Source organism: Penicillium malachiteum (genome assembly GCF_028827825.1).
Source record: "Penicillium malachiteum strain IBT 17515 chromosome Unknown utg000001l:1.0-8184562.0:1.0-8186909.0, whole genome shotgun sequence".
Taxonomy (NCBI): domain Eukaryota; kingdom Fungi; phylum Ascomycota; class Eurotiomycetes; order Eurotiales; family Aspergillaceae; genus Penicillium; species Penicillium malachiteum.
This window is the reverse complement of record NW_026643094.1, coordinates 2,586,681-2,600,846: the sequence shown is the minus strand read 5'-3', so window position 1 is coordinate 2,600,846 and position 14,166 is coordinate 2,586,681. Positions and strand designations below refer to the sequence as shown.

The 14,166-nt window shown below is 47.8% G+C and overlaps 6 protein-coding genes across 6 annotated transcripts; 3 read left to right on the top strand and 3 right to left on the bottom strand.

Annotated features, from left to right (window-relative positions):
- Positions 1-761: 761 nt before the first annotated feature.
- Positions 762-2,417, top strand: N7483_000968 (ACT domain-containing protein; the record flags this gene model as incomplete). Its single annotated transcript, XM_057084406.1, has 3 exons — positions 762-809; positions 881-1,299; positions 1,406-2,417. The coding sequence occupies 3 exons, from the start codon at positions 762-764 to the stop codon at positions 2,415-2,417; spliced, it is 1,479 nt and encodes a 492-aa protein (XP_056950555.1).
- A 507-nt stretch (positions 2,418-2,924) lies between these two features.
- N7483_000967 (uncharacterized protein) lies at positions 2,925-4,001 on the bottom strand (the record flags this gene model as incomplete). The annotated part of the gene is made up of 1 exon (XM_057084405.1): positions 2,925-4,001. One exon carries the CDS (start codon positions 3,999-4,001, stop codon positions 2,925-2,927), a length of 1,077 nt encoding a protein of 358 aa, XP_056950554.1.
- Positions 4,002-4,275: 274 nt separating this feature from the next.
- On the bottom strand, positions 4,276-5,505 carry N7483_000966 (WD40 repeat domain-containing protein; the record flags this gene model as incomplete). Its single annotated transcript, XM_057084404.1, has 4 exons — positions 4,276-4,298; positions 4,375-4,971; positions 5,044-5,388; positions 5,451-5,505. 4 exons carry the CDS (start codon positions 5,503-5,505, stop codon positions 4,276-4,278), a joined length of 1,020 nt encoding a protein of 339 aa, XP_056950553.1.
- Positions 5,506-5,979: 474 nt separating this feature from the next.
- Positions 5,980-7,533, bottom strand: aspC (septin CDC12; the record flags this gene model as incomplete). The annotated part of the gene is made up of 7 exons (XM_057084403.1): positions 5,980-6,049; positions 6,108-6,616; positions 6,685-6,995; positions 7,061-7,223; positions 7,286-7,328; positions 7,404-7,417; positions 7,492-7,533. 7 exons carry the CDS (start codon positions 7,531-7,533, stop codon positions 5,980-5,982), a joined length of 1,152 nt encoding a protein of 383 aa, XP_056950552.1.
- A 339-nt stretch (positions 7,534-7,872) lies between these two features.
- Positions 7,873-10,783, top strand: N7483_000964 (snoRNA-binding rRNA-processing protein PWP2; the record flags this gene model as incomplete). The annotated part of the gene is given in 5 exon segments (XM_057084402.1): positions 7,873-7,890; positions 7,952-8,064; positions 8,149-8,892; positions 8,958-10,075; positions 10,095-10,783. The coding sequence occupies 5 exon segments, from the start codon at positions 7,873-7,875 to the stop codon at positions 10,781-10,783; spliced, it is 2,682 nt and encodes an 893-aa protein (XP_056950551.1).
- Positions 10,784-11,265: 482 nt separating this feature from the next.
- N7483_000963 (cytochrome P450) lies at positions 11,266-13,263 on the top strand (the record flags this gene model as incomplete). The annotated part of the gene is made up of 6 exons (XM_057084401.1): positions 11,266-11,451; positions 11,520-11,645; positions 11,711-11,795; positions 11,862-11,930; positions 12,003-12,632; positions 12,770-13,263. Coding segments are annotated over 6 exons (1,590 nt in total), but the record flags the coding sequence as incomplete, so codon positions are not given.
- Between the last annotated feature and the right edge of the window lie 903 nt (positions 13,264-14,166).

The following is a 14,166-nucleotide window of genomic DNA, read 5'->3' as shown; positions in this document are numbered from 1 at the left end:
CAAGTGGACAACGCGGGGTCGAAAGGGGAACGTGCAGATTGATAAATCGATCCCATCTTATTGGATCTGAATCAGAGCATCAGAGTTGATTCAGCAGTCAGCAGAGTCCGAGTACCTGTCAGGGGTTCACTCTCCACACGATCAGGTACCAAGCCCACTGCACGACATTGTAGGTCCGTGAGCAACCGGGAACAGCGCCTAGCGCGGGATGATAAGAGTAGTGGGGAAAAGAGCAAGATAAAGGTTTTTTTCATGAAGAGATTTGGTAAACTGGGTACAAATGGATAGAAGAGGGTAAAAAAATCCCTTATGAGTGAAAGAGGATGCATTATCTTTGAGGTGGGAGAATGGGAAGGAAATGAGGGGTTCTGTCCTTCTTTCCTCAACTTTACTCTTCGACTCTTTTAACTCATCTTCAATACTTCACTTCTACTCTTTTTTTCTCTCTTCCTCGACTACGGATTATTCTGGGACCGTTTTAGGATTTCTTGACTCATCCCGAAAAAGTTCGCTTCTCTCTCAACTGACGCAAGCCTAGCACCGATGGCGTCTACTTCATTTTAACATTGTGACTAGCTGCGTCAATGGCGTAATTTCTCCCCTGCGCCATGAGAGTATCCCCAAGAAAGAGACAAACCCCATTTGACCCATTTTTTCCCAATTTGAACATACGTCTACCTGGGAAAAATAACCTTCATATTTTTCTACAAACTACAATCCTATCCCGGTCATACTAAGGAACTTGAAACTTGAACCACTACATGATGGATCAATCATTGACTCTGATCGACGCCCAGGTCCACTTTGTGGTAAGTGGAGTACTGGAACGAAGCCATCCATTCGCTATTCAACTGGTATACTCACATATGTATATATTTAGGAAGAACGGTTGGTCCTCGTTCACATTCCCTTGGAGCTTTACGCATATTTCTTCAAGTCCGTTCTGCGATTGATCTATGACGAAATCTCTCCTCTGGAGGAAGACCAAAAGACCCATGAGGATGATGATGGAGACTTTGAAGATTTTGAGGATGATTCGGAGAAAGGTTCCGAGTACCATCAGCCAGCCTTTTTGAATGTCTCTATTACTCCAGTTGAGGTCTCCGTGATATGCCCTCGACGCCTTGTGGACAAATATTTCGAGCCCACTCTAAAAGAGCTTGATCATCTGGATAGTCAGCTTCGATCTCGACTGGTCGTTAGTGAAAATGACTACATTGCGATGCAGGTTCTTGGTCAGGGACTCGAGGCTGGCAAACGTGTACTGGAGTTAACCAGTCCGCTCGCCATGGCAGGAATGTATGTTCAAGTACCCCCAACTCCGAGTCCGAGTCAAAATATATGTTGACAGTCACGGTGACACCCAAACCCGGAAATCCCCCACATACTAACACGTATATACCAGTTCCATCTTTTTCATTTCGACTTACTTTTCTGATTACATTCTCGTTCCCTTGCACAGCAAGGCGAGTGTGATATCTACACTCGAGAACCGAGGATTTCAATTCGAAAATGCCACCGCAGCCTTCATCAATAACCCTCTCAGCCCAACATCACCTCGCTTCGAAAAACACCATGGCGACCTAATCCCACCGGTAACCCCACCCCCATCCACCCTAGCGGAACTACAAACACGAACTTTTGCCAATCTCCGCAAACGCCAAATCTCTCCATATGTAGACGATAGTCTTCGTTTGGTACAATGCGCCGCTCATCACCAGTACAATCGCCAAGAAAGCTCCATGTCCATCCTGCGTGATGCACTTACCACAACTCTCCTCATCGATGAACCTCGTTTCCTCTCTTTAACTCTTGCAGCCTTGGACCCCGCCGCCTCCCTTTTACTCGAGAAGCGGCTCCTTCCCCGCTTCGCGAGCCCCACAAGCTCACACCAAGGCTACGAGGATGGTTCGGGACTTCTCCTCGGCTCCAAAGAAGATTACCTCATCCCCATCATGCTAGATCTTCGCGATTTCCCCCTCGAAGCATCCGGTATCGTCTGCGGTGTTGCAGGACGCCTCGCTGAAGCGACTTATGGACATTCGTCCCGGGCCGCGGGTAGTGGAGACCTGAGTATTGTGAGTAGCAATGAGAGCAGCGTGATCGGATCTGTTCCCGCGCTTTTTGATACTTTCGGAACCCGATTGGCGCTCGGCGGTCTGGATAAGAATAAACGACCTCATGTGCATCACCATTCCTTGCCACCGACTACGCATCATCTGAAGCCGGATATTGATTCCTCGGCGGATGCAGTGGAGATTAGCTTCTTGAGTACTGCGCGAGCTGGTACCATTATTGTTGGGGAAGATGAGCTGCGTAGAGCGATTGATGCACTAGAGGCTGAAAAAGCACATGATGAGATTACTGGAGACGAAGAGGTGTTGCTTCAGGGTGAAGTTTCTCCCAAAATTGAGTGATACGTTTCATTTTATTTTTGTTTGGTCTGTTCTTTTCTCCTTGCCTTTGTGAAGCATTGGGATGGTTGTCGCGTTGTTATCTATGGAGTAGTCTTGCATATTGTTGTGACGGAGCGGAGGGGAAAAGTGCTTTTTTCAATATCTGTTTTTGCTTTTTTAGCATCAATTTGCAAAACCTTCCAAGGTTGTCCTGTATGATTACACGATCTCTCATACCCAGTTTGAGCTATTCCAATTGATTCTGATTTTTGCCTTGCGTTGAACTATGATATTGCATTAATAGTATGATAGGTAGATTTTTCTTAGGCCTTCCCCCTTTCTACTTTCAAGCCCAAGGTTACATTCATGTCGTGATGGAGCTCATTATTGGAAGAAACTAGAGTTGTGGATTTACGGATCACAATCTTTCTGTCTGAGTGCAGAGGCTCGATCTTCGAAGCTGATATGTCATATTCAATACTTGAGGCTACATGCAGGCTGCCGACACATCCACCCAATATAGTACTTTCATGCAGCCTCGTAAACATACAGGGTCGAATTATGTCGATCTGGGAGACAATAAATCTTCAATTTACCATCCACAACAGCAATATCGATGGGGTTCTCTGTCATGGAAACTCCTAGGTCACTCGTCAAGGTGATAGGCACCTCCCAAAGTGGAAGCATTGTCTGGAGATCAATCAATGCGATACCACCCAGATCGACTGATGACGAAGGGTAATCCAACGTAGCAACACCGCCACAAAACATAATTGCCCGTGTCGCACTGAATGTGTCACTGTGTCCTCCAACCCGAGCAATCATAGAACTCGGTAGAGGGTGATGACCGAGGAATTTGCAATCCTGGTAATCAACAAAGAACGTCGGATTCGGCACATTAGACCTCGGCTCAGTAAAGCCTGGAAGAGGAGTAAAGGCCTGGGGATAGTCTTTCAGAGACCAGGTAGTAGCATTGCGACTACCCCAGTTCAGAGTGACAAGGTCATCCGTGATGGTATCATGCACAATACCTCCGTTATGATCACGGACACGGAAGAGATCTTCCTTTTGCAATGTAAATGGGTCGATTCGAGCAATTGTAGCCGTCGTATTAGGTCTGTACTGAGCGATCGCATCCCAGATATAGCGGCCATCGTAATCAATGCCACCCGTATGGTACTCAATGTCGCCTGGGGGAGTCATAGTGGCATTTGCAATGAGTCTACCTTTACCATCGTAGAGAAGCATGTGTGCATAACCCGCACCGGGAGTACGGTCGGTTCCATTGATTTCATGGGCGTATGTTTTCGTTGCAACTGTATACACTCCAGATGAAACAATGTATCGGTCGTCACCGAAGCGGACAATTCCTTCTGGCTCGCCCGTGTCGCCTTCGAAGTGTGTCTTGGAAATTAGTTTCCATTCCGTTGAGCGGCCAAGGTTCGCAAAATGCTGAAGAATTGATCCTCCATCAGAATCGGCGTGTGATGGGGGTAGTGTGTCATTGGGGACGAATGGTTCATTAGGTCGAAGGATCGTCACATTGGTGGCCAGTGTGCTTGAACACAACGATGTAGCTGCGATAATAATCGATGGGAGTTTCATGTTGGTATAGTATGGACGAATGTGCCCAATCGCCTCCCTTTGATCTGATCCTTTCTATAGATGGGATTGAGATCGAAAAGAACCAGACATGGAGGGAAATCCCACTATATAAACCCACGAACAAGGGAGAGCGTACAGTGTACCTTAACACTTTCCTAGAATAGTGAAACTAGACATCCCGTAAGCGGGAATGATGTCGAGAATCATCAACAAAAATGGATTAGATGCGGAGACTGTGGTAGCCCACGTTGATTGTCGGCAATCATTCGTTGGCTCAACCAAATACTCGCACAGAACCTGGTCAGCACTATTAGCAAAATGATTCCCTCGCGCGTTAATGCTAACAGATTTAATCTGAATCAAGGAAACTTACCATCCGAACATCCGCCGGCCCAATAGCCCTTCTCATTCCACGCCACACAGCTCACGACTTTCTCATCCATCGGTACCGTCGCAACAGTCTCTCCGCTGAGAATGTCCCAAGCGAAAACTGAAGCGCCGAGTCCACCTTCATCATTCTTTGCGGCTTCACTGCCACTAAGAACAACAGCGTCGCCTTGTGCAAAGACAGAACGAACACGTAGATCGGCATTCCGATACGCAGGTCGAGGTTTGCTAGCATGCGAAAATGGGGTCTTCTCTTTCTCCGGGCCTCCGAATGCTGCAAGGAGCTTTCCGTTTGATCGATCGAGCATTCGAATATAGCTATCCAGCGTCGAAACAAGAATTGCATTTCCATCTGCCGAGCATCGGACGCTAGTTACCGGGTGCGCCAGGACATCGTCGGTTGTTTTTCCCATGCGCACATCGTAAATTCGTACATGTCCATCGTAGCTACCGCTAGCAATCGAGTAGGAAGGCATGTGGACATGGAGAGAGGAAACAGTGTCCGTTGCTTCGGTCAGAGACTGGATGGGCTTGTAGTCTTTAGAGCGGGTATCCCATATCTTCACAGTCGTATCTGCGCTGCCTTTAGATAGCAAAAGAATGAATGTTAGCGACCATCAACCTAGGATTCGAACGCGGGGAATGGGCTCATTACCAGACACTACCACTGAATCACCCTCTCCAGCAAATTGTACAGCTTCAATCCGGCTAGTATGTCCATCCCATCGTTTTTTTGTGACTCCCTGTTCAACATCCCAGAGAAAGACTTGCCGATCGCCTCCTACACTGACGAAGCTCGCATTATCGGCAGCCACGGCCACGTCGAGAACGGGGTAGCCATGCGCCTCGTACTTTTGGATCGGGGAGGTGGTCTCGATAGCTTGCGGAGACTTTTCTGCATTATTCGGGACAGCTCGTGACAAGTGAACAGCACGATCGGAAGAGCCTGTGAGCACGTATGTGCCAGGGTAGCTGGAGAAAGTCACCGCATTGACAGGAACTAGCGCGACGAAATGGGGTTAGCGAAACGCTTTATATGATATTAGTTTGACATAGACCTACCACTATGTGTCTTCAATGTGTGCAGATGCCGAGATGGGAATTCTTTGCGAGGCATGTTGAGCTAATCGCTGTAACAAAAGATCATGATCGCGGGGAGGGAAATTGGAGAATGCGGACAAGACGCGGTGGAGCTCGGGCCAAGCTTCTATACACTAACAGATACTAACTATATCATTCTTTGTTCTATGCAAAATTATCTACACTGTTCTGGAGGGTGGATGAAATCATGTCATTTGAAAAAAAATTAATTCCGGAATTAGAAGCAGATTAACATTGTATTTTTCCTGCGCTACAGAAAACAGGAGGGGGTTATTATCAAGAATGTAGACACCATCGCTAGCTACCAGCGTCAAATGGATAAAACGAAACAAAACGAACCAGCCTTTTAAGGCGAAGGTGCGCCCTCCCCAGCGTGTGAAATTGCAGGACTTAGGCGTAGGGTAATCAGAAGAAGAAGAAATAACGAAATAGAGGAGCAGACAGATTAGACAGACTGCCTTTTTGAACGACCAGGGCCGTTTCCACCAACTTAACGACGACCGTGGCTGCGAGTGCTGGAGCCCTGCAGATTCTCGATCTCGTTCTCGAGCTGCTTGATACTGGAGGCAAGTTAGTAATCGATAGACACAAAGACCAGGAATATATATTAAAACATACGCAGCATGAGTGGCCTCCAGATCCTTGTTGAGGCGGTCGCGCTCGGAGATGAGCTTCTGCTCCCACTGGCGGAAGCGCTGCTCCTCGACCTTGACCTGCTCGGTGAAACGCTTGCGCAGGTTCTCCTCCTCTTCCTTGAACTTGGGGTTGTCTAGCTTGCGTGGGCGGGCCTCGCCGAACTTGCGGGTCTCCATCTGCTGGGCACGGTAGGCCTCGTAGTGCGATTCCTCGGTGGTGTGAATGAGGTCAAGCATGTGGGTACGGATCAGAATGGAACGGAGCTTCTTGAAGTCGCAGTGATCCTCGTTCTCAACCTCAGCAACACCCCAGGCGTACTGGCGACCCTTGACAACACGGCCATCATTAGCCTTAACATCCTTCTCGGAACCAATGACGGCGAAAGGCATGGCAGCCATCAGGCTGCGGGCGTGAGTAGCGGCGTGCTCATCGTCCTCCTCGACAGGTGGGGTGTAGATCTTGATGCCTTGAGCCTCAATGACACGGCGGATCTAACAAAAAATAGTTAAGTCAGTCTTGCTCTGGTTCCTATCTTTTGATCTGCTTCATGTTCACTTACTCTCTCCTTGTAACGGACAAGATCGGCGTGGCTCAGGGTATCAGCCTTAGCAACAACGGGGATCAGGTTGACACGGGAGCTCAGACGCTTCATAACCTCAATGTCAAGGGGCTTCAGGGTGTGTCCGGTGGGGCGGATGAAGTACAAGCAGGCGTGAACACGCATATCGATCTTGTCTGAGCGGCGAGGCTGCTGCTCCTGGAGCATGTAAGACTCATGCTGGTCATCCAGGAACTCAATGATGGGCTGCCAGGAGTCACGGTTGTTGACGTAGTCACCGAAGCCGGGGGTATCGATAACGGTCAGGCGAACTATATCAGAAGGGAGCTAGTCAGTGACTATGACACATTTCCTGGTCCATGATATTTTCCCCCACCTTTGAAGAACTTCTCCTCCAGCTCGGCCTTGGTGATCTCAATCTCGACGGTACGGTCAACCTGCTTCTGGTGACGGCGCTTGTGATCGGCATAGTTCTTAATGGTGGTGGAGAAAAGGGTGTTGATGAATGTGGTCTTTCCCAATCCAGACTCGCCAGCAACCTATCAATGGGTGGTTAGTTCGGCAATTTCCTCAATTGAGGGAGTTCCAGGCCTCAGCTCACCATAATTGTGAAAGCCGCACCCCGCTTTGCAACAATCTTGTGTCTAGATTATGATCCATTAGTATGTTTATCCATGATGGATGGTGAAATCATTGATTCCATGAGACGGTATACACACCGCTGGTTGGGGAGCTACATGGTTCCACATATCCAAATTAGTGACCTGCCAGTTTCAAATGGTCGGAGCTTGCGGGAACAGAGCTTACATTGGCAATGCCAATAGGCGAGGCAGTCTCAGTTGTAGACATGGTGAAAAAAGAGGGGGTCGTAGAGGGTATTGAAAGAAAAAGAAAGCACACAACAAGGAACACGAAAAGACGAAAGAAGATGAGGAAAGATGAGACTCTTTCCTATGGGTGGGATGGAGAAAAGGAGAGCACTCTTGGCTTGCTTTGGTTACTGTTTCCCCCTGAATCTCTGGAGTAGGGAGCTGGCTCTTTTCCTATCTGAGTTTAGCGTATAACACTATACCATTCAGGGACCGGATGCCGGTGTTAAGATGATCCGACCTTATCGCATTTTCCTGCTGTGTAAATGCCGATCATTCAATTTTTGACTTGGAGCATAGAGAGCTTGTCGCAGTCAAAATGAAGACCGATTTCAAGGTATGTTGGTATATTGGAATGCTGATATTGCTGGTCAATCCAACTAACTATTGTATTCTAGTTCTCCAACCTTTTGGGGACGGTCTACCGTAAGGGCAATTTGCTCTTTACTCCCGATGGAACTTGCCTGCTTTCGCCTGTAGGCAATCGGGTCACCGTCTTCGATTTAGTACAGTAGGTGTTTTCGCCAGTGTGGATTTTGATGGAGGCATTTGGGGAGATCCAAAATGGAACAATGGCTGACTGGTGGCTGTTTAGAAATACCTCCTATACTCTTCCCTTCTCCCATCGCACGAATATTGATCGCCTGGATCTTTCCCCGAAAGGAAACCTCCTGCTGACCGTGGATGAGACTGGTCGAGCAATTTTGACCAATTTCCAACGGCGCATTGCCATTCACCATTTTTCTTTCAAGGGCCGCGTTACTGCCCTGAAGTTCTCTCCGTCCGGCAGGCATTTTGTAGTGGGCGTGGGCAGACGCTTGCAAATTTGGCAGACCCCTTCTACTCCTGGTACGGAGACAAATGGCGAGATTGAATTCGCTCCGTTCGTGTTGCACCGGGATCTAGCAGCCCACTTCGACTCGATCTCCAATGTTGAATGGTCAAGCGACTCCCGTTTTCTGCTTTCCGCATCTCGAGACCTGACTGCGCGCGTATGGAGTCTGGACCCTGAGGATGGCTTTGAGCCTACCACTCTGGCAGGTCACCGCCAAGGCGTGGTTACCGCCCACTTTGATGCTAACCAGGAGAAAATCTACACTGTCAGCCAGGATGGTGCCCTTTTCCGTTGGGAATATGTAGCCAAGAAGGACCCGGAAACCGATGAAGATATTAGTGAAGCTCGATGGAGAATTGTGAAGAAGGATTTTTTCATGCAGAACGATGCTAAGGTCACTTGTGCCACATTCCATGCACCCTCCAACTTGCTGGTAGTTGGTTTCTCCAATGGTCTTTTCGGACTTTATGATTTGCCTGAATTCAACATGATCCATTTACTGAGGTATGTGACCGGAGTTTTTCTACAAAGCTAGTTTGAATATTTTGCTGACAATTTTGCGTGACTAGTGTTTCTCAGAGCAACATCGATGTTGTGACTGTTAACAAGACTGGAGAATGGCTCGCATTTGGATCGTCCAAACACGGCCAGCTGCTGGTGTGGGAGTGGCAATCCGAGTCGTACATCCTGAAGCAACAGGGACATCTTGATTCCATGAACTCTCTGGTTTATTCCCCAGATGGCCAGAAAATTGTCACCACTGCCGATGACGGCAAGGTTAAAGTTTGGGATGTCAAATCAGGCTTCTGTATTGTGACATTTACGGAACATACCAGCGGAGTGACCGCGTGTCAGTTTGCTAAGAAGGGAAATGTCTTATTCACAGCATCCCTGGATGGATCGATTCGCGCATGGGATTTGATTCGATACCGCAACTTCCGAACTTTTACTGCTCCCTCCCGGCTCGCATTTTCCTCTTTGGCAGTTGATCCTAGTGGAGAAGTTGTCTGCGCTGGCTCTCCAGACTCTTTCGATATCCATGTCTGGTCCGTGCAGACTGGCCAATTGTTAGATCAGCTTAATGGCCACGAAGGTCCTGTCTCAGCCCTTGGCTTTGCAGCAGACGGAAACCACCTGGTCAGTGGCAGCTGGGATCACACGGTCCGTATTTGGAGCATCTTTGGTCGTACACAGACAAGTGAGCCTCTTCATCTTATGTCGGATGTTTTGAGTGTCGCTTTCCGCCCCGATGGCCTGCAAGTTGCAGCATCTACCCTAGACGGCCAGCTTTCATTCTGGTCAGTGGAAGATGCAGTTCAGCAGGGAGGTGTTGATGGACGTCGGGATGTGTCTGGTGGCCGCAAGATCTCTGATCGCACAACAGCTGCTAATGCCGCGGGAACTAAATCCTACAACCGCATCACCTACAGTGCTGACGGAAGCTGTATTTTGGCGGGCGGAAACAGCAAATACATCTGTCTGTATGACGTTGGTACTGGATCCCTGATCAAGAAATTCACCGTCTCGGTAAACCTTTCCCTTGATGGTACCCAAGAGTTCCTGAACAGCCGTAATCTCACCGAGGCCGGTCCTCGCGCTCTCATTGACGAAACAGGAGAGGCTTCTGATAAGGAAGATCGTGTCGACAGCACCCTCCCTGGTGCCAAACGCGGTGACGCCGGGGCTCGTTCTACTCGGGGCCGAAGTACGAGTTACTTCGGTCGATTTTGCTCCCACTGGCCGCGCCTTCTGTGCTGCGTCAACCGAGGGACTCCTTATCTACAGCTTGGATGACGATTTTGTCTTTGATCCTTTTGATCTCGATATCACCATCACCCCTTCAAGTATCCTTGCCACAGTTGACGCTGCTCGCCAGGCTGCCGCAGCTGGCACCGTTGATGAAGAAAACACCTACCTGAAGGCCTTGGTTATGGCATTCCGATTGAACGAAGCAAAGATTATTCGTGCCGTTTACGAATCAATCCCGCCCTCGGATATCCCCCATGTTGTTCGTTCCGTCCCGACAGTCTACTTGCCTCGCCTGCTTCGCTTTATCGCACATGCAGCTGATGAGACACCCCACCTTGAGTTCAACTTGATGTGGATTGAATCTATGTTCAGCTGCCATGGTCGGTACTTCAAGGATAACTCGGGTACCTTCGCTCCAGAACTTCGTGCAGTTCAACGGGCCGTTGATGAAATTCGGGAGAACCTCAAGCGGTTGACTGAGAAGAACCTTTACGATCTCAACTATCTGCTCTCTAAGCCTGCTCTTGCTGAGAAGAAGCCATCGAGTGCCATGTTGGCTTTGACTGTCGGTGAAGCTCAGGAAGATGAGGAGGAAATGGCCGATGCTGATGACGACGATGAAGGTGAATGGGTTGGCCTGGAATGAATGACTTCGTAAGGAATATCCCTCTCTGTGTATGTCTACTTTGCATTTGCGCCTGGCGTTTGTATATAATAGGGGAAAAGGGAGTGTTTTGTTTCCCATCAAAAAAGTGTACTACCTTCAAGTTACTAGGTATCGAATGTTAGAGATGATCTCGCCAAATCATATCAAAGAGATTCCACCGTATTCCCTATGTAGTTCGTGCTCACTCCAAAAAGGGCAAACCGACATGAGAGACAATGTGAGCCTGAGGACCAACAATCCAGAACTCAAACCCAGCTTGCCAACAAGTCAGATACCTTTGTTCCTTTGTAATGGTTGATTTCTTTGTTTGAGGTGCCACCTTATACTAGCCGAATGCCATTCTGTGCCACCCTACATGTTGCTCTAGATTTCTTAATCTCTTGCAACTTGAAGTATTCAATTGATAAAAATCCCCTGAATCTTGAAGCTTTGCCAGCTCATACTTTACTCTTTTCTTATTGATGGCTGGTTCTCTTGTATGGCCCTTTCTTGGGGCTGTGCTCGTGTGCCTCTTGCTACGCAGGAAGACAGATCATCGCCTCAAGCATATTCCCATTGTGCGGTATTCCAAATATTTACCGGACATATTGAACAGGATCATGTTTTATTCAAGGGCAGCCTCGTTGATAGATTCGGGATATGAGAGGGTATCATTTCTATCAGCTGGTTGATTGAAGTCCATTATGGAAGCATTGTGTACTAACAAGTGCTATAGTACAGAGATGCTCCATTCCGAATGCTTACTGGTGATGGAGAGCTTGTCGTGTTGCCAGTCAAATATCTGGCTGAGATGAAACATTTTCCACCAACAGTGATTAGTTCTTTGGATGCGCAGTACAAAGTATGAGCTTCAAGTTTCCGAGCTTATGATATCCTGGTGTTTGACAATTGACCCATGCTCGATAGAATGCCCTAGGATCCTACACCAACATCATTATCAACAGTTCCCTGCCTTCCAAGACAGTTCGAAAACGTCTGACTCCAAATCTAGGTATGTCTATGCCAGCTTCCAAGACAAGTTGGACTCACTTGTATTCAAATGTTGACCAACCCTCAGCACGGGTGATTCCATGGGTAATAGATGAACTACGCTACGCATTCAATGCCGCTCTCCCAGAATGCGAAGGTTTATAACCCTCTTGATCTATAAACATCACTATAATTACGAAAGTTTACTAAAATATTCGCATTCATCAAGATGACTGGGTGTCAATCAAGCCTCACGAAATGTTTGTCCATCTAATCGCCCGTGCTACATCACGAGTCGTCGCAGGCGACGTCCTTCGCCGAAATGAACAATGGTTAAACACAGCCAGTTCCTACTCGGTGAACGTCGGGATCACCATCTTCCTTCTCCGACCCTTTCCAACCTGGCTCCGTCCACTTGTTGCGCGATTTTTTCCCTCCGTACGACAAATGAAAGCACAGCTACGTTTCGTGAAGGATCTCTTCATCCCCATGATAAACGAGCGTTGGGCCGCACAGGAGAAAGCACTCGCAGAGAATGATCCAGGTTACGTACCGCCGGATGATTTCCTGCAGTGGATGATGGATATGGCGAAAGACGAGCAAGATAAGGATCCTGAGCTTTTGGCGCATCATATGTTACTCCTGATGAGTCTTGCAGTTGTGCATACAAGCTCGATGGCCATGTGTCATGCGCTTTATGATCTTCTATTGATGCCAGAATATTTGTACCCGTTGAGAGAGGAGGTCAATGAGACGCTTTCGGGAGGTTGGGAGAATGCGACGAAGAGCTCTTTGGATAATCAGCGGCGGCTGGATAGCTTCTTGAGAGAGTCACAACGCTTTGGTCCACCTGGGGAATGTGAGTACTTCTTACTTCAGTTCTTCAAGTGCCCTCTCTCCTTTATGTCTCAAAAACTCTGGGTCAAAGCGTCATGTGTGGACCTCTTAGACTTGACTCTATCCAGGATCAGACTTCTTTATGCTAATGAACTATAGTATCTTTCCACCGGATTGTAAAAGAGTCATTTACTCTTTCAGACGGCCTCTTCATCCCCAGAGGAACACATATCTGCTTTCCGGCTGGAGCCATCAGCAAAGATCCCACATTCGTTGCAAATCCGCTATCCTTCGACGGATTCCGCTGGTGTCAGAAACCGAAGGATCGTAACGCCCTCGCAACATTTACATGCCACGAGGAACACTTCAGCGAGAAGCAACTGGATCAGATTATCGGAACCGAAGAGGACACCACATGTGATTCTATATCCTCGCTAATCCCCTCAACTTCTACAAGGTTTGTTGATATCACCGCCTCAAGCATGCACTTTGGGGCAGGCTTCCAGGCTTGTCCGGGAAGACACTTTGCGAGTTGCACTATCAAGGCAATTTTCAGCAAGATCATCATGGATTATGAGTTCAAGTATGAGGACGGGAGGAATAATCGAAAACCTCCTAATATGTGTGTTGGCGAGCATATTTTGCCTAATACTAGTACGCCGGTGCTGTTTCGGAAGAGATAAATTGCTGTATAGCTCTGGGTGCGAGCTAAGCATTGAATGAGGACCATATGGCGATTCAGCGGGATCAACTGGAAGACGTTAACTGCTGTGACAGCACCTACAACTTGAGCTTCTGATATGATCATTCTTGAAATGAATTGGTCTCGTGATATCGTGAGTGGCTTCAAGTGTTTATTGTCCATCCCGACTTATCTTAAGACTTTCAAGTTAGAGTATAGACTAGTACTTTACTTGAATTTGTAGATTTGTATATAGACAACGCATCTGACGGCGATTACTTTACATTCATGATGAAGGCCTCTGGCATGTTTGATGAACGAGCGATATTTTTGGGTACCAGTATTCAGTCGAGGTTGATAGATTGAATAGAGTCCCAGGTGCTTCAAGTGAGCACTTGAGATTCCACCTGGGCATAAACTCGGCCCTCTATCTCTATCTCTACAAGGACGTCTGGAGCTGAGCTGAGCACGGCGATCAGGGTGTCTATGACAAGGGTTCGGAACACTAGCAGGCTACACAGGATATGGGAGCAGGCATCTGGATGATAGATGTGACACTAGACACGGAGCATTTGAGTACTCGAGTGTTCCGCAGTAAGTATCTCCAAGTCGTGATGCACATACCCATGTAGGACAAGCAAAACATTTGAATATCCAGATGTCATGACAGCCAATCCTGGTGCTGCATGTGGCGATTCTCTCAGGCTGTAGGTGTCAAGGCCGCTATCATTTTCAACCTCAACAATAACATTATGTACCTCCAAGTTGATACTATCGTTAGTAGGTGGCACGAGATGATCAATGTCACATAAAATTTGAACAGTCAATTTCATCAGACTTCACGGGAGAAGCGTATCAGTAACCTTGGAAACAG